The sequence below is a fragment of the Hydractinia symbiolongicarpus genome, chromosome 9 (genome assembly GCF_029227915.1).
Source record: "Hydractinia symbiolongicarpus strain clone_291-10 chromosome 9, HSymV2.1, whole genome shotgun sequence".
NCBI lineage: Eukaryota > Metazoa > Cnidaria > Hydrozoa > Anthoathecata > Hydractiniidae > Hydractinia > Hydractinia symbiolongicarpus.
The window spans coordinates 2,514,481-2,531,553 of NC_079883.1; the positions used below are offsets into that span (position 1 = coordinate 2,514,481).

Here is a 17,073-nt window from a genome sequence, read left to right on the forward strand (position 1 = left end):
GTCCGTTCGTTAAACTCAATAAAACAAATTACCGACGCTTTTGAAAAGAAAAAAAATTAAATCTATATAAATCGTGGAGCTCGCGAAAAAGATCGTGGGACACACGATCCTTCGTGGAGATAATTATATTAGCGTGGTGGCCACGATAGAATGTTTGAATATTTGTTATACACGAAGACCACGATTTTAACGTGGTTCGTGTGCACCACGCTCGTTACACGAACACGATGTTAACAAACCTTTTCACAGTACTGTACCTTTTACCTCAATTGACAGGACTCTGCTAGTCAATAAAGGAAGTAACTCTCTAAACTTTTTCCAAGCAGAACCTATCCTGCAAGTAACACTTCTTCCAACACCCCCTAGTAGTATATATTAGGTTCACCTTAGTAAACCATTTATAATGTTTAGAAGAGTCTTGCACAGTGGATAGACCAATTCTTACAGGTTGCAAGAGAGATTAGTCTCACTTTCCTGTAAAGGACCTTCACACACTGCACTAGTTCCCATTCAGTTCACCCACCCTCCCACCCCTTTTCTATATCGATTTTCTGTCACTTACTAATGTTTTATATTTTATGTTATCACATGTCTACAAATAGGGGATTTGAGATTATCATGTCATTGCAACCAAATATGGACATTGCCAAGATTTGAATTTTAGGGTACGGTTTCAACTATGGTGAATGGAAAAGTTTTGATCATTTTCAAGCAGCTTACGCTGCTGTTTTAGATTTCTATGGCCTGTTTTAGAATTTTTTAAATAAATTATGAGACTTGATACAGAAGAAGTTGAGTTTAGATCTAACACAATCTAGAGAAGATTGGAAGAGGGTCATTAATATACCCCTTCCAACCCATGCTAGCATGGAAAACGGACATTAAGCGGAGAATGATGATGATGAATTACAACAATGTATTACTCTAGCAAAAATTCATTTACAGCGCAAAAAAAAATTTGTCTTCTAGCAATCGTGCATGTTAAATCTAAAACTCCTTATGTGATATTTTTCGAAATGACATAATGATTAGTAACGTCAGTTACTGTTATATAAAAAGAGATTATTTTTAAGCAATGTACGTAATAAATGATGTATTTATACCGCGTTCTGAAAATTTAAGATATTTTTATGTAAGAAAAAATATCCTTTTAAGCTTTTTAATTACTTCATAGTACAGTCAAGTTTATTTTTATATTATTAATTGCTGTTGTTTATGAATTCTAGACTTTGCGCATCGTTCCTCGAGGGGTATTATACAGAACCAAAGCTAACTCTGTTTGAAGACGTGACCGAAGACCCTGTTTCTGATGATCAGTATTTCATGATACCGTTTAGCAGTTTTCCCTGAGTGTATATACCCCTCAAGAAATAACATTATTTATGTGAAAAAAGGACATTTTTCTCGTCAAAACAATTATTTCCTGATAAGTTTGTCATTAAATATTACCAGTAATTCAAACACTTTCACTTCAAACCTGATGGCTTTTACTATTGCATACCATCAGAATGCCATTTTTACAAATACTTCATTTGCAGGGAAAGCAGATTAAAATGTAGTTTTACTTATTTGCTATTCCTCAAATTGGGCAAGTGGTTTATTTTGATCTTAATTGACTAATTCATTGATTATTAATTCATGATTTTAAGGGAAAAGTTTACATGTACCAAATTTTTGAGGGTTGGAATGTTTTGATACTACAAGATTTGTTAAGTCAAATCTATTATTAAAATTATAACTAGCAAATAACTACCTACCAAGTAAGATTTTTAAAGCTTTTAACCGTGCATGCGTATCACGTTTAGGATCGAGAAACTTTGCTATATTTTTATTTCTATCTTGCTGGTTGGTTTTCCTTCCAGAGTGAAACATGACTGTCTACAAACAATTTTTTACCCATCGGTCAATTCACTCATATTTTTATATGCCCAAATTTATACTGGATAACAAATCACGTATCGTTCGTCATTAAGTGCACCATAGTCTTCTTGTATTTATGTGTGCTTAAAGACGAAATAAACATCGAGTAAATTGAGGTTCCGTAAAACATTTTAAAATTATTATAATTATGTGTAAACATCACCACATAAATTAAAATTTGTTTAGGGTTTGTGGCGAAAAACGGAGTCACTCCAATCCAGAGCCTGTGACGTAAACATGGAGCATAGAAAATGTTTTTTGTATTTTTTATCTAAATCTAAAGATGGAATAAAAACTGAAAAAGTTTAATAAAGATTATACCAGAATAAAAATAGAAACTTCTTACATACCGTTTCGGATATCGATACTGATGACAGTAAACCGCATATCAAAGTTCAACAAGAAGAAAAACTCAGATATCGTGGTTAATTACGTACTGCACGTCACGGAAAAGAGTATGAACTCTCTGCGACGATGCTAGCAAAGTGAAACTACTGCCAATCGCAGACGGTAAAAAGCAGACTACTCCAGGATCAAGAGTATACCAAGTTTGCTGAGCAGGGAAAATCGAGCAAAACGTCATGAGCAATATTTCTGCTTAAATAATGTAAGATGCGTTTAACACATACAAGTGAAGTGATAAGAAATATCAATACTACATAGATCACGAAGCAGTTAAAGTTACAGCACCAAAGGAAAGTGAGAATGTTTTAAATATCACGATGACCGGACGCAATTTAAGATACCGTTTGCTATCTACCCAGACTCTGGGAGTCTAGTCATCCCTGTGGAGGATAATAGAGATATGGATCCATTCAAACCTTAAACAAAAAAATGAATAGGCACGTTGGTTGACACACCTACAGCATGTTTTCCTATGAAGATTTACCAGGTTCGCTAAAGACATACCGTGAACTGCAGGCCATATTGCATCTCTTTTTGACATCTAGACGGCGATCTCGCCGTCTAGATGTCACGTAAGAAAGACACAACAAGCGCTGGGAACAAGGCTGCAAAAAATAAAGACAATTCGTAGACCATTTGGAGGAAGAGGTGAACATGTTGTACGATACGTTTCCTTAGTTGTCGATGACAGAAGTTACATATGTGGTAAATAGAGAACGCAAAGAGACGACAGAATATTATATCTGCACGAAGCCTGGACACGACTCTGAAACAATAGCAATGTGCATATCGTTGGCACTACATGGGTCTCTACCTACGTGCAAGATACCGAAGCACATTTCTATCATCTTCCTCGACTAGAGTTGGTACGACGCGTATCTTTTCATCAAAGAGCTTGAGGAAAAGTACAACACATATTCGGATGTATTGCAACATTTTTGACCCCAGAGGTTTATTTCAAAGAGCTCTTTGAACGAGAATGGTATCGCAGAGAACAAGGATAAGTACATCAGTTTCAACGTCAAAATCAAAATGCCATTATGCGTCTGGGGTATTTAAAAAGCAAAAAATAGCCCTGAAAGCGAGGTTGCCATGAGGTACCTTTTCTTGTGGAAATTGATGTTCCCTTCCCACTCATTCAATGTTGGTGAATGTAGCGATCTTTCTTGACACTTAGGTAAAACAATGCCCTTCCGACGCCGCAACCTAATTCAGGATCTGATCATACTTAGTCAGCCACTTCGTGTAATCACCAAGGTTAACTCCGAGCTCTTACTATTGGTAGACACCATGAGAGTGGACATTTTGCGGGGTCTTTAGCAGCAATGGAGATATCCTGTCCTGAGCAAGATATCTATCACATATATCTACTCTTTATCATTATCTAAAGGGCTACAGTCGCTTAGCACCAAGTTTTCGACATTTACGTCCTTAATATTGTACACAAGGACATCACTACAACATACTTTTGCTTTGATGGTCTTATCTCAAAATTTTAACATAAACATCTACTTTTTAACCATGGTATTGGCTCTGTAAATAATTATATATATTTATGTGTGACTTTGCATAGCGATAAATTGTATTTAGCTTTTCACGCACATTCTAAAAGTGGATAACTATGTTGCACACCACTAGAAAAGGACGCCCTACTACACTCTACTATGCAGAAATACCCCTCTACTACGCCTTTATACAAAGAAATACGCTCCACTTCAGTGAAATACGCTCCACTACAGGGAAATGCGCTCTACTACGCTCTACTACAGGCTACTACACTCTACTACAGAAAAACACGCTCTACTACAGGCTACTATACTCCACTACAGCCTACTACACTCTACTACAGCCTACTACACTCTACTACATCCTACTACACTCTACTACAGGCTTCTACTCTACTAAAAGAAAATACGCGCTAGACACTCTACTAAAGAGAAATACGCTCTACTACGGCCTGCTACACAAAATAACGTACTACTACACATCGCTACGAAAAATTACACTTACTACATTCTACTACAGGAAAAGGAAGGGCCTGCTACACTCTACAACAGACATTGATGCCCCACTACAGTCTGCTACAAAGAAACACGCTCCATGCTACACTCTTGTATGGAGAAATATACACTACACTAACGGGATATTAATATGCGCGTTGATTTGGGTTGAATGGAGAGTGGAAAATCATTATCTCCATAAAATTTACGTTAGTACGGAGTTAGAAGGGGCTTTGAATATGTTATCGGACCAGCCTCCTCTAGGGCTATGTTCGTCGCCGTCCGATGTCAGATAAAATATACAAGATGCCTTGGGGACGAGGTTGTTGTTAAGGTACGGTACCACCCTCGTCCTCAGGGTTTTTTGCCCTTTTGATATGCTTCCACCTTCCCTTATTCTAAATAACATTGTGTAATAACCAGAAATTATACCCTCTTTATTGCAAAAATATAGACACCCTGTTAACGAATAATTATTATTTTATATTGTTCTACTTTTTTATGGTATTTTTCAAAAATAGATACATAATAAGTATCTATTTTTTGTATTTTCTTGTTTCGTAAAAATGTTATACCAAATAGCCTCAAGAAGTTAATTAATACCTAAGACTTTGAAGTCATTGTTGTTGCTTCAACTGGCTTTATATGTTATCAGTCGGTAATTTAGAAGAAAATAGCTAGGTAGGTAGTTAGGTCAAAAAATTTAAAGTTCTTTTACCAGAAAACTTGATTAAAGAATGGGAAGCGCTTATCTAAAGTACGGATATGATTTAAGATGTCGTTGTAGTCCTTATTGCTCCTAAACCTTTCTCTCACCAAACGCTCGACTTTCGTGTAAGTCACTCACATAAGTCAAAAATTAACAGCTCATTTTGTAGCCCCATTAAAGAGCTACACGATGGAGGGTTACTAAATACCTTTGTTGTGGTGAATTGTGATTATGCGGAAAATAATTTATTTGTATAAATTAAAATTTTATTAAACCTAATTTTACTCGATGTTTTTCTGCATCGCACTACCATTTTACATCCAGCTTCGAAAGTAACATGGTCACACCTGCGAGAAAATATATTGCTATTGACATTAACTTTAATATGTTTTCCAAATCGGCCACAGTTTCAAAGTAACATTGAAAAATACGGAACTTTTTCCCCCTCTTCTAACACAAAAAGGCCCTTGTGCGGTAAAATATAAAACTCAAAGTTAACTCCTCTAATAAACGACGTAGGCGTAGAAGCATTTTGAAAAAGTGCTGTTATGCTATAATAAAGGTTTAAGGGAAGGGACTGTACAACAATTTAACATTTTTTTGCAAAAGTAAGTATGAGCAACGTGAGCGCTGGCGTCGACCAAAGGAAGCTAGAGACAACATCTTCATTTTCCATTAAAATCAAGTCCTGGTTTTGATAAACAAAGCAGACGATGTTACTGACGTCTGCAACAAAAATAAGACGGGATTTTTTTTTTTGCGCATCAGAGTTAAGGTGGAAGTAAACCCTTTTAAAAATCGGAAATTTTCTTTTTGCATATTTAGTTACGGAAAGGTTATTTTCAGACTATATATCCATATTTTTTTCTGTTATAACACAGTTGTCACGATTTGATGGCTAAAATACTATTATCTTTTACTAAAAATAATTACTTTGTTTTGCCGTTTAAGTCAAGCGCCTGCGAAATTGTACAAAAGAAATGATGTAATTATTAAAGAGAAACGTTAATAACAACAAAGATGGCGCATTATGTAGAAATTTGAGACGATTTTCATTGTGCTACACTGCACGAGCTTTAACGTTCGATAGCATTTTCGTTTTACTTTAAAATTTTGGTGAACACCATGCAGTCATGATACGGTGTGCGGAAATCTTTTTATTTGGAATATTTTTCTTTTAACAGCGTTCGAATGCAGCAGGGGATGCTAACAAAGCATCTTTTGAAAAAAACAAAAAGCCTTTGTTAAAAAAAATAATAATGAACAAAAAAATCTGCACACCATTTTAACAGGGTTAACCCAAAGGTTCATTTAAAAACAGAAGCTGATAAAAAATAACGAGATTGTAAAAAGTTGGAGCACGTAGAAGCCGATTTTGTTCTTGTTTATGATACATTTTTTAGATAGAAATTCTGCTGACTCAGCAATTTTAGTGTTAAGTTATAATCATTTTATTATGTATAAGTTTAATATTGGTCAAACTCGTCCTCAGGACCTCTTTTCACTTTTTTTGCGAAAGCGAAAAAGAGGTCCTGGGGATGAGGTTGGGTGGTATCTAGAGATTTTTCTTCTGACATTCAGCGAAGAGTATCATTGTATCATTTTTTTATACGTTACAATTGTCAGCTGGGAGAACATCTATATGGCATATTTGGAATTTTTTGACCGATCAAAAAGTTAAAAAACAGAACAAAAACTAGGTGCTATAAGACGTGTGGAGGAGAGAGTAAGCGGCAGACTTCATAGGACTATTCATTTATGCACAATTGTCACATAACGCAATCCAATTGGATTAAAATCAGACATGTGATCAAATCCATTATATTCGCCCAATGTTTTTTAGAAAATGAATCTCTTTGTAATGGCGGACACCGAACATAACAAAACATCATAACCATTTTCGCGTAGCCATAAGTCAGAGGAGTTAGGCAAAGAAAAAAATCATCAGTTGTTATAATGGGAGAATTCAAGTTCGGGATAATTCTGATACAACTATCATTGAGTAAGAAATATTTTTTTCTTTGTATAAAGATGTAGAATTATATGCTAGCCAGTTGTCTCTTAATAAATTTTGTTAAATTAAACTGTAGTATAGCTAAGGTTAATAAGTTCTTTAATATTGCAGTGTCTTTTAATCTTTCTATGTCCCTAGTTTTAGCTAAACTACTAGCTAACGAAAAAACCTGTTTTGATATATTTTCCTTGTAAACAGAATTGTCCTTTTTTGCTACTGAAGTAGACAGCTATCTATAATAAATTTATAAGAAAATATAAAAAACAATATAAACAACAAACCACAGTATTATTTTTTTAAAAAGAATTAGAAGAATATAGGTAAAATTTAATTTCACTCCGTCTTGGATCATTGTGCTACTCAAAAAATCTCTAATCTTCATTAATAGTCAATATACCCTGTGAAATAATAGACAGGGTATATCCCTCGATATTAGTGAGGCTATCTATCTATCTATCTGTGAGAGTCCTGCTTTTTTACCTACACAAAAGTGTACATATGTCTATTGTCCCCAAAATGAAATCAAAACAACTATGTCACGCGAAATGGTCTAGATATACACAAGTAAGTCAAGTAAAGGTCAAGTTTAAAATGACACCACAGTTTCCAGAAAAATAGTAAAGCAATATAGCTCCTCCTTTTTCATAATTAATCCTAAAAAATAATTTTATGGTAGGCTTGTTGTAAGGGTCCTACCCCTATATACATGACATAGTAGTTATGGTTAAAAAATTACAATATATGCCTGTTAAAGGTACTTCAGTACAAACTGAAATTGGATCAGCATTAACACTTAATATAATCTGCGTAATAGGTATAGCACAAAGACTTATAAATTTCTGTAGTTTACTGTCAATTAATTTCTTTGTACTTTAATATTACTAAAAGAGTTTTAAGTTTTAATATAATTAATGTCATCAATTTGTTAATTGCTATTGGAACATGGTGGTTAATGAAAATTTAATATTTTTGTATGCAACTTTGTATAATATTTGGAGTGCTCCACACTTTATGCAAAATAAATATGAAGGCCTTAGATTTATATACAGATAAAGAACATAGTAATTAAGGAACTACCCATTTTAAAGGTGTGACCAGGTATTGCATACTTGTCAAAGAAGAAAAAAAGATAAATAATATTAATATTAAAGCATTTAGTGCGATGCTTTTAACCAATTTACAATAATTTTTGATAAAGATAAAAAATTATGAATAAAAAATATTATGATATATATAGGTTGTATTTAAATACACAACCGTGTCATTTTTTTTTGAAAGATTGAAAAATAGACTACAAAAACAAAGTATCTCAACCCCCTTGTGAAATATTACGTAAAGAATGCAGATAATATTTTTCCATAAAAATGGCAGAAAATTGTAAGAAAAAAAATTTAGCCAAAAAGAAAGATTGCATCTTGTTCCAATATTCAAATAAAAAAATGTGATTTAGAATTCTGTTTGGTATACAACCAATGATTGCTTATGGAAAGTTAGAGCTCAATACTGGTAGTTTTGTTTCTGTTTATAATGACACAACTCCTGTGCAACTGGTGGATACTAAGAAAGTGTCTTGTGGTTTTGTTAAACCTTATTCATTCGGAAATTCAAAAAAAAATTTGTACTGTCATTGTGGAAAATATAATTTTTTTGACTGTGGCAACTGAGAACACTGTGTTATGCCGTGTAAATTTTTTGGATTACCTGATATGTTATCTGCAGACATCTCTTTTATTGACTTTACTCCAACATGCAAGTTTGTGTAGATTTCCCACAGGCTAAAAACTAAAGTTTTGAGTATTTTGTCGGAAAATATTATAGATAAAAATAAGGTCAGTGTTAATAAAATGTTTTTGAAGGGTATTTTAATTTGATATGGATGGTGGTGTATATGTACCATAAGTTAAAGTCCTAATGGTTTACAGGGAAGTCTGCTGGTATAATCTGTGGTTGCATGAGTATCAGGCAAAGTAAAACTAATAGGCTTGTGAATTTAAATGATGGCTGTTAATAGGCTAATAAAGATATGTTGAGTTTAAATATAGTGTCACTGAAAGCTTACCTACCACAAAAAACCAACTTAATAAATTTTTGAAATTTGTTTATTCACTATTGTCGTCATGTTAAACATAAATCTGATCTATGTATCAAATATATTTTGTCTTTAATTTTAGCATCAGCTTTAAATGTTTATATCGCACCCCCCGCTGTGCTGCAACTTGCAAAAACGAAAGTTATGCTGTCATGTGAAACAAGCTCTACCAATGATAATATTGAGATCACATGGGAGATTGATGACAAAGAGGTCCCTCTCATGCCAGCATCAGGTCTAATGCAGGAAGAGGTCTATGTGCTAGCAAATAATTCTCTATATATCAAATCTCTCCGACGTCGTAATACAGGAGAATATACATGTATAGCAACCGAAAATAATGTCAAAAGATATGCCAAAGTGAAAGTAGAAATTGCATGTAAGTCAAAACCTTATTTTATATACCTTATACAGGAAGATAGCAATTGTAATTTCGAAGACTGAACACAGTTAGGTCTGTGCAAACAACAAAATTTGATAACTTGTTTAAAATGGTAGATTGATGAAAAGATAAAAAATAAAGTAATCTGTAACCAAAGTAGATCTAGGTTTTTTGAATCATACAAAATATTGGCCAGTATTTCTATTCATATGTATGTAGATTATATGTCTTCAATATATTATATACCTGAAGAAAAAGAATTTCAATTAAAATTTTTTGAACACAACGAAAAAAAATTATCAGTTCTATATAGATGTTTGACTTTGTTGTTGTTCAATTTAATGAGCAATTGTGGAAAGTACAAGCTTCTTATTTTCTATGGACATTGTTTAAGTTTTATGAAATTTTGTTTACTTTTTCTCTTTTTCTTTTTTGCTTTGTTAACATTTTTGCAAGTCACTACAAAAAATAGGGACCAGTTATGTGATAGCTAAAAGCCAATTAACATGTGCTAGCGATATATTTTATCTCATTCCTGATATTTAGAAACACGGTGAATGGCCATGGAATTTATTATTATTATAACTATATAAATTTTAATTTGAATAAAAGAAAATTGTGGATATGCTAAATTCAGCAGTGTGATTTACACAATAAAATTATATTTTAGACTTACAGAAGGTAGACGTAATTAACCCGCTTATGGTTTTCCACAATACGGATGCAAAAATAGCCTGTGTGAAACCTTTGGGAAAGCCTATGCCGAGTGTCAGCTGGAAATTCAATGGTTTGCCACTGACTCCTCCTGAACGCTATAACATTGACTGGACGCTAACGATAAAACAACCGTTAAGCAAAAAAGATGAAGGAAATTATACTTGTGTTGCCAGCAACGCGTTTAAAGTACGGGAACGAGACACTTCTCTAAAAGTGACAAGTATGTTTTTAATTGATCAGAATGTTCTTATCTTTGTTCGTATCTCTACCGTATATCTAGCTAGGCATTTAAAAAGCACAGGATGTTTTTATGTAACATAAGAGACAAATAACAAATATATAAAATAGAACGGCCTTGGTAATTCAAATTTGTTTGTCAGCAAAAAATGGAGATGTGATATTTGCCTGTCTTCCTTATTAACATATTGGCAATTGCGTAGAAAGGTTTCTAAGTAAACCAAGGTGTACTTAATGTTAAATTGATCTCAAAAAGTTTTAATGTTATCACAAAGGCATCAAGAAAAATTTGTTTTTTAGTATTCGGAAATCTTGAAGTTACACCACAGACAAGACAAATTTTGGAGAAAGAAAACACCAAGTTTACATGTACCTCAAAGGCTGTACCTCCTCTGCCAGTTTTATGGAATCGCTTAAAAAAAAGCTGTAATATAAAGAGCGGGATTCAATCTTGTCAGACAGCTATTGAAAAAATTCCTGTCAACGGAACTGTAACTTCTAAAGATGGTGACTTGATCATATCAAATGCAGTGTACACAGATGCAGGAGAATATCTGTGCTCTGCAACACTTGGGTCTGAGATGCAAAGTGAAAGTGTTCTATTAAATGTTACTGGTATGCATAACTTACGTTTCCAAAATTTGATTTTTTTCATTTTTTTTAAAAGCATTTTCACACTTATGTGGTGGTACTACGAAATAATTGCAACACTATACTCCTAATAATTAGACCCCTCTCTCAGTAACTCAAACTTGCCTTGAATTTTCCTTGGACCTTCACTTCACATTGGTAAACTGCAAAGTGAAAATATTGACAAGATTCGTGAAGGTTGCCACTTTTTCTTAAGAAAATTAAGTTTTTCATTTTACAGATACAAACGTTCTTCTTAATTTTAAAATACTGGGCACTAGAAAACCCTTGCAATTATTAAAGTTTGGTATATTTTTTTGAGATAAAGAACTTTTGGTAATTTGATATAAGAAAAGTAAGCTAATAGTTGGCCCACAGAAAGTTAGATAATTTCAATATACCCTACTAAACTATTAGCCACATGTTTTCACTCATAATGTCATTTTTATCTAATTTCCAATGCAATTTTTATTCGGTTTGAAACATAATTGGAAAATTTAGACTAAGTTAATACATAGCAGAAAAAAGGGATCTTCTAATAAGTGTTTGTATTGAAGTATATGTACAGTCACAGAATGAATCATCTTGTTTTCCTCTTTCAGAACTTGTAAAGGTAAACGCTGAATTACAAATAAACAAACAAACCAGAAACCTGCGCAGTAAGAAGAACACAAGTCTAAGATGTTTTTTTCGTGGTGATGGAAATATTACTTATAGCTGGAGTAAATTAAATGCAACAAAACTTCCTGATAACATGAAAGTAAAGAATTCAACTTTAGAGATTACAAATTTGAATTTCAAAGATACTGGTGTCTATGTTTGTACTGCGAAAGGAGACCACAACTCAGCATCTTCTCGAGTTCAACTTGTTGTCTTCAGTAAGTTAAATGTTTTTGAAGAAATATTAAACTTAAAAACAAAAGCGTTGGTTGGTGTATATGAGAGTATTATGTTGTTATGGGCACAAAATTTCACAAGCAAAAACCTTTGCCTTTGTCAAATTTTGGGACTAATTTTGTTGAAAATAATTTTAAAAATTAAAAATGAAAACAGTAAATATTGTTATAGTTGATGATTAAATCACCAACTTTGAGATTTTACCGTTATATAATTTTATAATTTATTTCGGTATATAATTTTGTTATATATTTTTTATGTGGTAAAGAAACTTTTACCAATTTACCATAGTTAGAACAAAATATCTAAGATTTTTTGTTCTAAAAAAAACAGCATTCACTAAACCACAATCATGATCATTTTTATTTATAACATCTCCTGATTTTACTGTTCTGTAAATGGTTCTGTTTCCAGAATTCAAGACAGAAACAGGAAATTGGTGACAAAAATGTTTTTGTATAATCTAGTAATGATGCGTATGTGGATTCAGTTTCATCGATGTCCAAAATTTTGTAATTCGATGAGAGTGTTTTTTGCAAAGCCAAAGTTTTCAATCATTTTGCTTGTTTTCTGCACGAATAATAAATGCTTGCTTTCTTTCGAAAATGGCATAAAAATTGAACAAGGCTTTTATTTATACTTGTTTTCGTGGTGTTTTGTTTGCTATTCCATAAACGATAAATTAGAAAGACTTTAGTCTTTCATTAGATTAAATCTTCATTTTTCTTGAGGGTGTGAGTTAACGGGACTCTACTGTACCAATTCAGGGTTTTTTCATGAATAATCTAAAAAATTACAGAGCTAAAATCTGTCGTCATCAATAAGAGATTTTCATTGAATTTAACTTCTTTTTTTAAATTCTGGTTTTGTTCAGTATATCTGTTTCAATTTCGTTTATCTTATGTTAGGGTCAGCAGAATTTGTAGTCAAGCCAGAAAATGTGAGTGTCGTACTTGGCAAATCTGCTTGGGTGCACTGTCAAGGTGAAGGTGATCCAGAACCGAAAGTGTCGTACTTAAGAAATAACAAGGATGAATTGAGGAACAATAGTAACTACAAAGTATGGCCTAATGGTACCTTGCAGATTAAGAAAATGACGAAAGATGATGTTGGGACTTTCCACTGCTGGCTTTCTCAAAGTTACCACTTGGGCGCAACTTCGTTCAGTGTAAAAATAAAAGGTATTAATATGAATCTCAGCGTCCTTGTCACAACAGACATTGTATTGGCAAGTTGGCAAACTAACTTGTAATACAACAGGGGCTCAAAACTCCTCAATTCAATGTTCCCTTAAAATGTCTCAAATCTTCTCAAAAATGTTTTTTTTAACAACTTTATCCTTAAATTGCCTGAATTTTAAATTTTGCATCGTTTCGTATGTTTTGATTTTTGAAATGCGTAGAAGTGGTTCATCTTTACAGCAATAATTTGTGGCATCACCTTTAAAATCTCTTCAAATAGTCTCATATTTTTTGGATAAATAAGAACATCTTCTGAAAAAAAATTGAAAATCCTCATCCAAATTCCTTAAATCTCCTTGAATTTGACTCTATAAAGTGGCAACCATCTACAATGTTTGTTTTACCACTGATGTTTTAATCTGTGTTATTACTGTTTTAGAAGCACAGAAAGTGGAAGAATCAGGTTCTATGATGAAAACTGTAGCCATCGCTGTCGGTTGTGCAGGTGTATATATCTTGCTTGTTATTGGATTGATGATCTACTGTAGAGCAAGAAGAGCAAGGCTTATTAAAAAAGGTTCGCTGTGATATTTTTTTGTGATTGACTTTTTTTCATACTTTTATATCGTATAACACCCCCTCTTTTAAACGCCCCTCTAATAACAGCTCCCTTATTTCAAAATTAATCTTGTAAGTGCCCCGTTATCAAATAAGCACCCGGGCGGTTACTAAAATCTAGTATACTGGATATAATTATTCAAGCAAAAGCCAAAAAAATAAAACGAGTATTGTTTTTATACATTTTACAAATATTTTTATAACTGCCCCCTGTAACAACCGCATCTTGTAATAACTGCTTGTTAAAAAAATTATGAGCGCCTGGACAGATAATAAAGGAAATACGGTGATATCCTTTTCATGTCAGCCTCAGATTGGCTGCTGAAACTTGAAAGCCTTAAATACTCATTAATCTCCGGAGAAAGTGCTTGAAAATGAATATATTTCTGTCTAGTTGTGAAACATTGACTTGTGGGATGTTGTGTTTGCACTTTTTTTAAATAATGAACATTTTGAAGGTTTAAATGTCATTTTTGAGTATTTTTACATTACCTATGCTGTCTTGTGTCAGTGTGCTTCGGAACCTTGAAGTATTGCAAAAATTATATAGAATAAACCCTGAAAAACACCTAAAAATGTTGAATAAACTTGAAAACGTAAATGGCGTCGTGTTTTCTATAGGAAATGGACTATGAACATTTAAAGTATGATTTAAGTAAAGCTTCCTGTGAATAACACATATATAGAATGTTCCTACATACTCCTTAATAATTCACCATGTTCTTCATTTAGGTATCATAACGGAAGTGGAGGATGGCGAATTTGCGAAAGAACCTTTGATGAACAATGAATCGATTCCTCTTGAGGAAAGAGAACGTGCACTTGAAAAATGGAAGTTCCCTCGTGAAGATTTGGAAGAAATACAAACTTTGGGCCACGGTAAGATGGGGCGTGTTTTTAAAGCACGCGCTGCAGGCATCAACAGAGATAAGAAGTCTACCTTAGTTGCTGTAAAACAATTTGATGGAACCGGTGAAGACTATAAAGCTGAATTTGACCTTGAGGTTGAAATGTTTGCACAGCTTAACCACAACAATGTGGCGCGGCTGATGGGTGTGAACGTAGATGTGACACCCTATTACATTATCACAGAATTTAGTGACGAGGTAATATTTCATTTTTCTCTTTTTAATTTTTTTTTTCACATTGGTTAAATCCGTTGCTAAAATCATAAGTTGATTATTTTTCGCGAATTTTGCGAATTTTATCCATACTCGCGAGAATTTGTCTGAAAATCTTCGGAAAGGTCATTTGCCAAAATGAAAATACTAAAAATAACTCTTTCGTTAAGGAAAACTTAGCGAAACTTTTGGAAAAGCAAAAAGTTTCTTCGTTTTTTCTTCTGTAGTTTTTCTGAGTAAATTCTGGTCTGATTTTGTAGTTGATAAAAATTAATCGCTAGCCTGGTATAAACAAGTTCAATAAAGGCTACCCATTCTTAACAAATACGCCTACAATTTTTAAAAATTGCGAAAAAAAAATACTACATTCGTGAAAATAATTCTTCGCAAAATATAAGACACTTCCCTTTTTTGTAGATGTGTAAATTTTTGCTTTTTATTTAAAATCTTAGGGTGATTTAAAGGAATACCTTCAAAGCAAACCTGATCTGTCTCCCACTGAACGTTTAAATATATCGTTTGGTGTTGCGTCTGGTATGGAATATCTAATTAAGCAGCGTTACGTGCACAGAGATCTAGCTGCAAGAAATTGCGTGGTGTTTCCCAACAACGAAGTTAAAGTTTCATTCCTTAGCTTATGTGAAGATGTTTATAGTGACGATTACTACTTACTAAACGATATACCGGTCCCGTTAAGATGGTTAAGCCCGGAAGCTATTACGTCCGGACACTACTCGGAAAAGAGCGATGTGTGGAGTTTCGGTGTTACCATGTGGGAAATATTTTCCGGCGGAAAGAAACCCTATGCTGATCTTGACAACAAGGAGGTACAGGAGAGTGTTTGTAGCGATGTAAGATTACCCACATTAGTGGAGTGTCCCAAACCTGTGAATGCCGTGATGGAGAGGTGTTGGCTGGTTGATATCTCACAGCGTCCAACATTTGAAGAGCTAACTTGTGCGATTGCTGAGATTAATCTAGACAATGAGTAACTTCACCAATAGTTTTATAACCTTGTAATAAGCGAAGAAGGATACTGTTTAGACAGCGATGAACTGTGAAGGTACGACGTCGCATGTTGAAAAAAAAAACTCTCTTTGTTGGTAAAAATACCAACAGGATTTATTCTAACACGTGTGTAACTAAAGTTTTTATTTGAGAACGTATTTGATGTGTCCACGGAGATTTATACCCAACAAGTTAGTTTGTTTTTAATTTTTTTATCTGCGAAATTCACAAAAAAAAAAAAAATTATCACTAAGCAGTGTATACGTGAGAACTACGAGTCATTTTTTTTTTTTTGACTAGCCATTGATGACGCATTTCCTTGGCGTGTTGTTCTAACTAAGACAAATTTTCATTTCGGCAGTAATCACAAGTGTTGTTTTTAAATACTCTCATAATTTAATTGGTCTCTTTTAAGTGTTCTTATACGCAGCAATCACGCACAACTTCAGAAACAAGACAATGAGTTTTTTTAAAAAGATATGTAAATATATGTTTATTCTTTTTATCATTATTTGTTCATAAATCGTACATTCTTGTTTTTATATTGTCTTAGTCATAGTTAAGGTGTGGAAGAAACCAGTCTAATTTTATGTTATTAGTTTTTTTTTAAAAAAGAACAACTAGCTACTGGTTTCTATTATAATATTTATAGAATTGTGTATGCAGAAAGTCCGGTAGGAAAGCATAAGCTTGAAACAGGCTCAAGGGTCAGAGGCCCTCATTCTTTTGGAACTAGAAACAACCTTTGTTCAATCATAGATCCACAAGATTTTATACTTGCAATTTTTAGCCTCGATTTAATAACTCCTTAACATTTCGTCCTGTTTAGTGATCGCATCATTTGTAAGTGAATATCTAGTGTTCGAGACGTGTAGTGTAATGTAGGAGGTCCCATGATTCCGAATGATTCTTAGTTTTCTTAGTTTTTTTCTACTAATTCTTATAGAGGCGATTCGTAGAGGCTTAGATTCTTTTTATTTGTGTGCGAACTCGAAAGAAGAATCGCAAGCGTTTTTCTCGAGTAATTTTTTATTCACTTATTTATATTTTTGTAGTAGCATTGTCAAACTTTTTGTTTCCGAAAGAAAAATATTGGAAGTTTCAAGTGTTGTCATATGATATCATGTGATGGATTAATGTTCTCC

General features: G+C 33.4%; 3 protein-coding genes across 4 annotated transcripts in view; 1 reads left to right on the forward strand and 2 right to left on the reverse strand.

The window, feature by feature from the left end:
• Positions 1 to 2,021, reverse strand: part of LOC130656258 (ral GTPase-activating protein subunit alpha-2-like) — a 32,864-nt gene extending 30,843 nt beyond the window's left edge. For both annotated transcript variants that reach the window (XM_057459091.1, XM_057459090.1), the window contains exon 1: positions 1,758 to 2,021. In XM_057459091.1, the coding sequence (XP_057315074.1) occupies positions 1,758 to 1,872 (115 nt within the window). In that variant the 5' untranslated portion in view covers positions 1,873 to 2,021. The remainder of the gene's footprint in view (positions 1 to 1,757) is intronic.
• LOC130656267 (calcineurin subunit B type 1-like) overlaps positions 1 to 17,073 on the reverse strand; it is a 102,530-nt gene that overhangs the window by 79,774 nt on the left and 5,683 nt on the right. The window lies entirely within an intron of this gene.
• On the forward strand, positions 6,875 to 17,033 carry LOC130656261 (inactive tyrosine-protein kinase 7-like). Its single transcript, XM_057459093.1, has 9 exons — positions 6,875 to 7,036; positions 9,220 to 9,516; positions 10,190 to 10,456; positions 10,774 to 11,088; positions 11,706 to 11,981; positions 12,909 to 13,181; positions 13,621 to 13,758; positions 14,532 to 14,905; positions 15,373 to 17,033. Exons 1-9 carry the CDS (start codon positions 6,991 to 6,993, stop codon positions 15,910 to 15,912), a joined length of 2,526 nt encoding a protein of 841 aa, XP_057315076.1. The 5' UTR covers positions 6,875 to 6,990; the 3' UTR covers positions 15,913 to 17,033.

Coding starts and splice junctions, on each gene's coding strand:
- LOC130656261 (XM_057459093.1), top strand. CDS start 6,991: ATGGGAGAATTCAAGTTCGGGATAATTCTGATACAACTATCATTGA. Junction 7,037..9,219: donor TCTGATACAACTATCATTGA/GTAAGAAATATT, acceptor CTTTAATTTTAG/CATCAGCTTTAAATGTTTAT. Junction 11,089..11,705: donor TGTTCTATTAAATGTTACTG/GTATGCATAACT, acceptor TTCCTCTTTCAG/AACTTGTAAAGGTAAACGCT.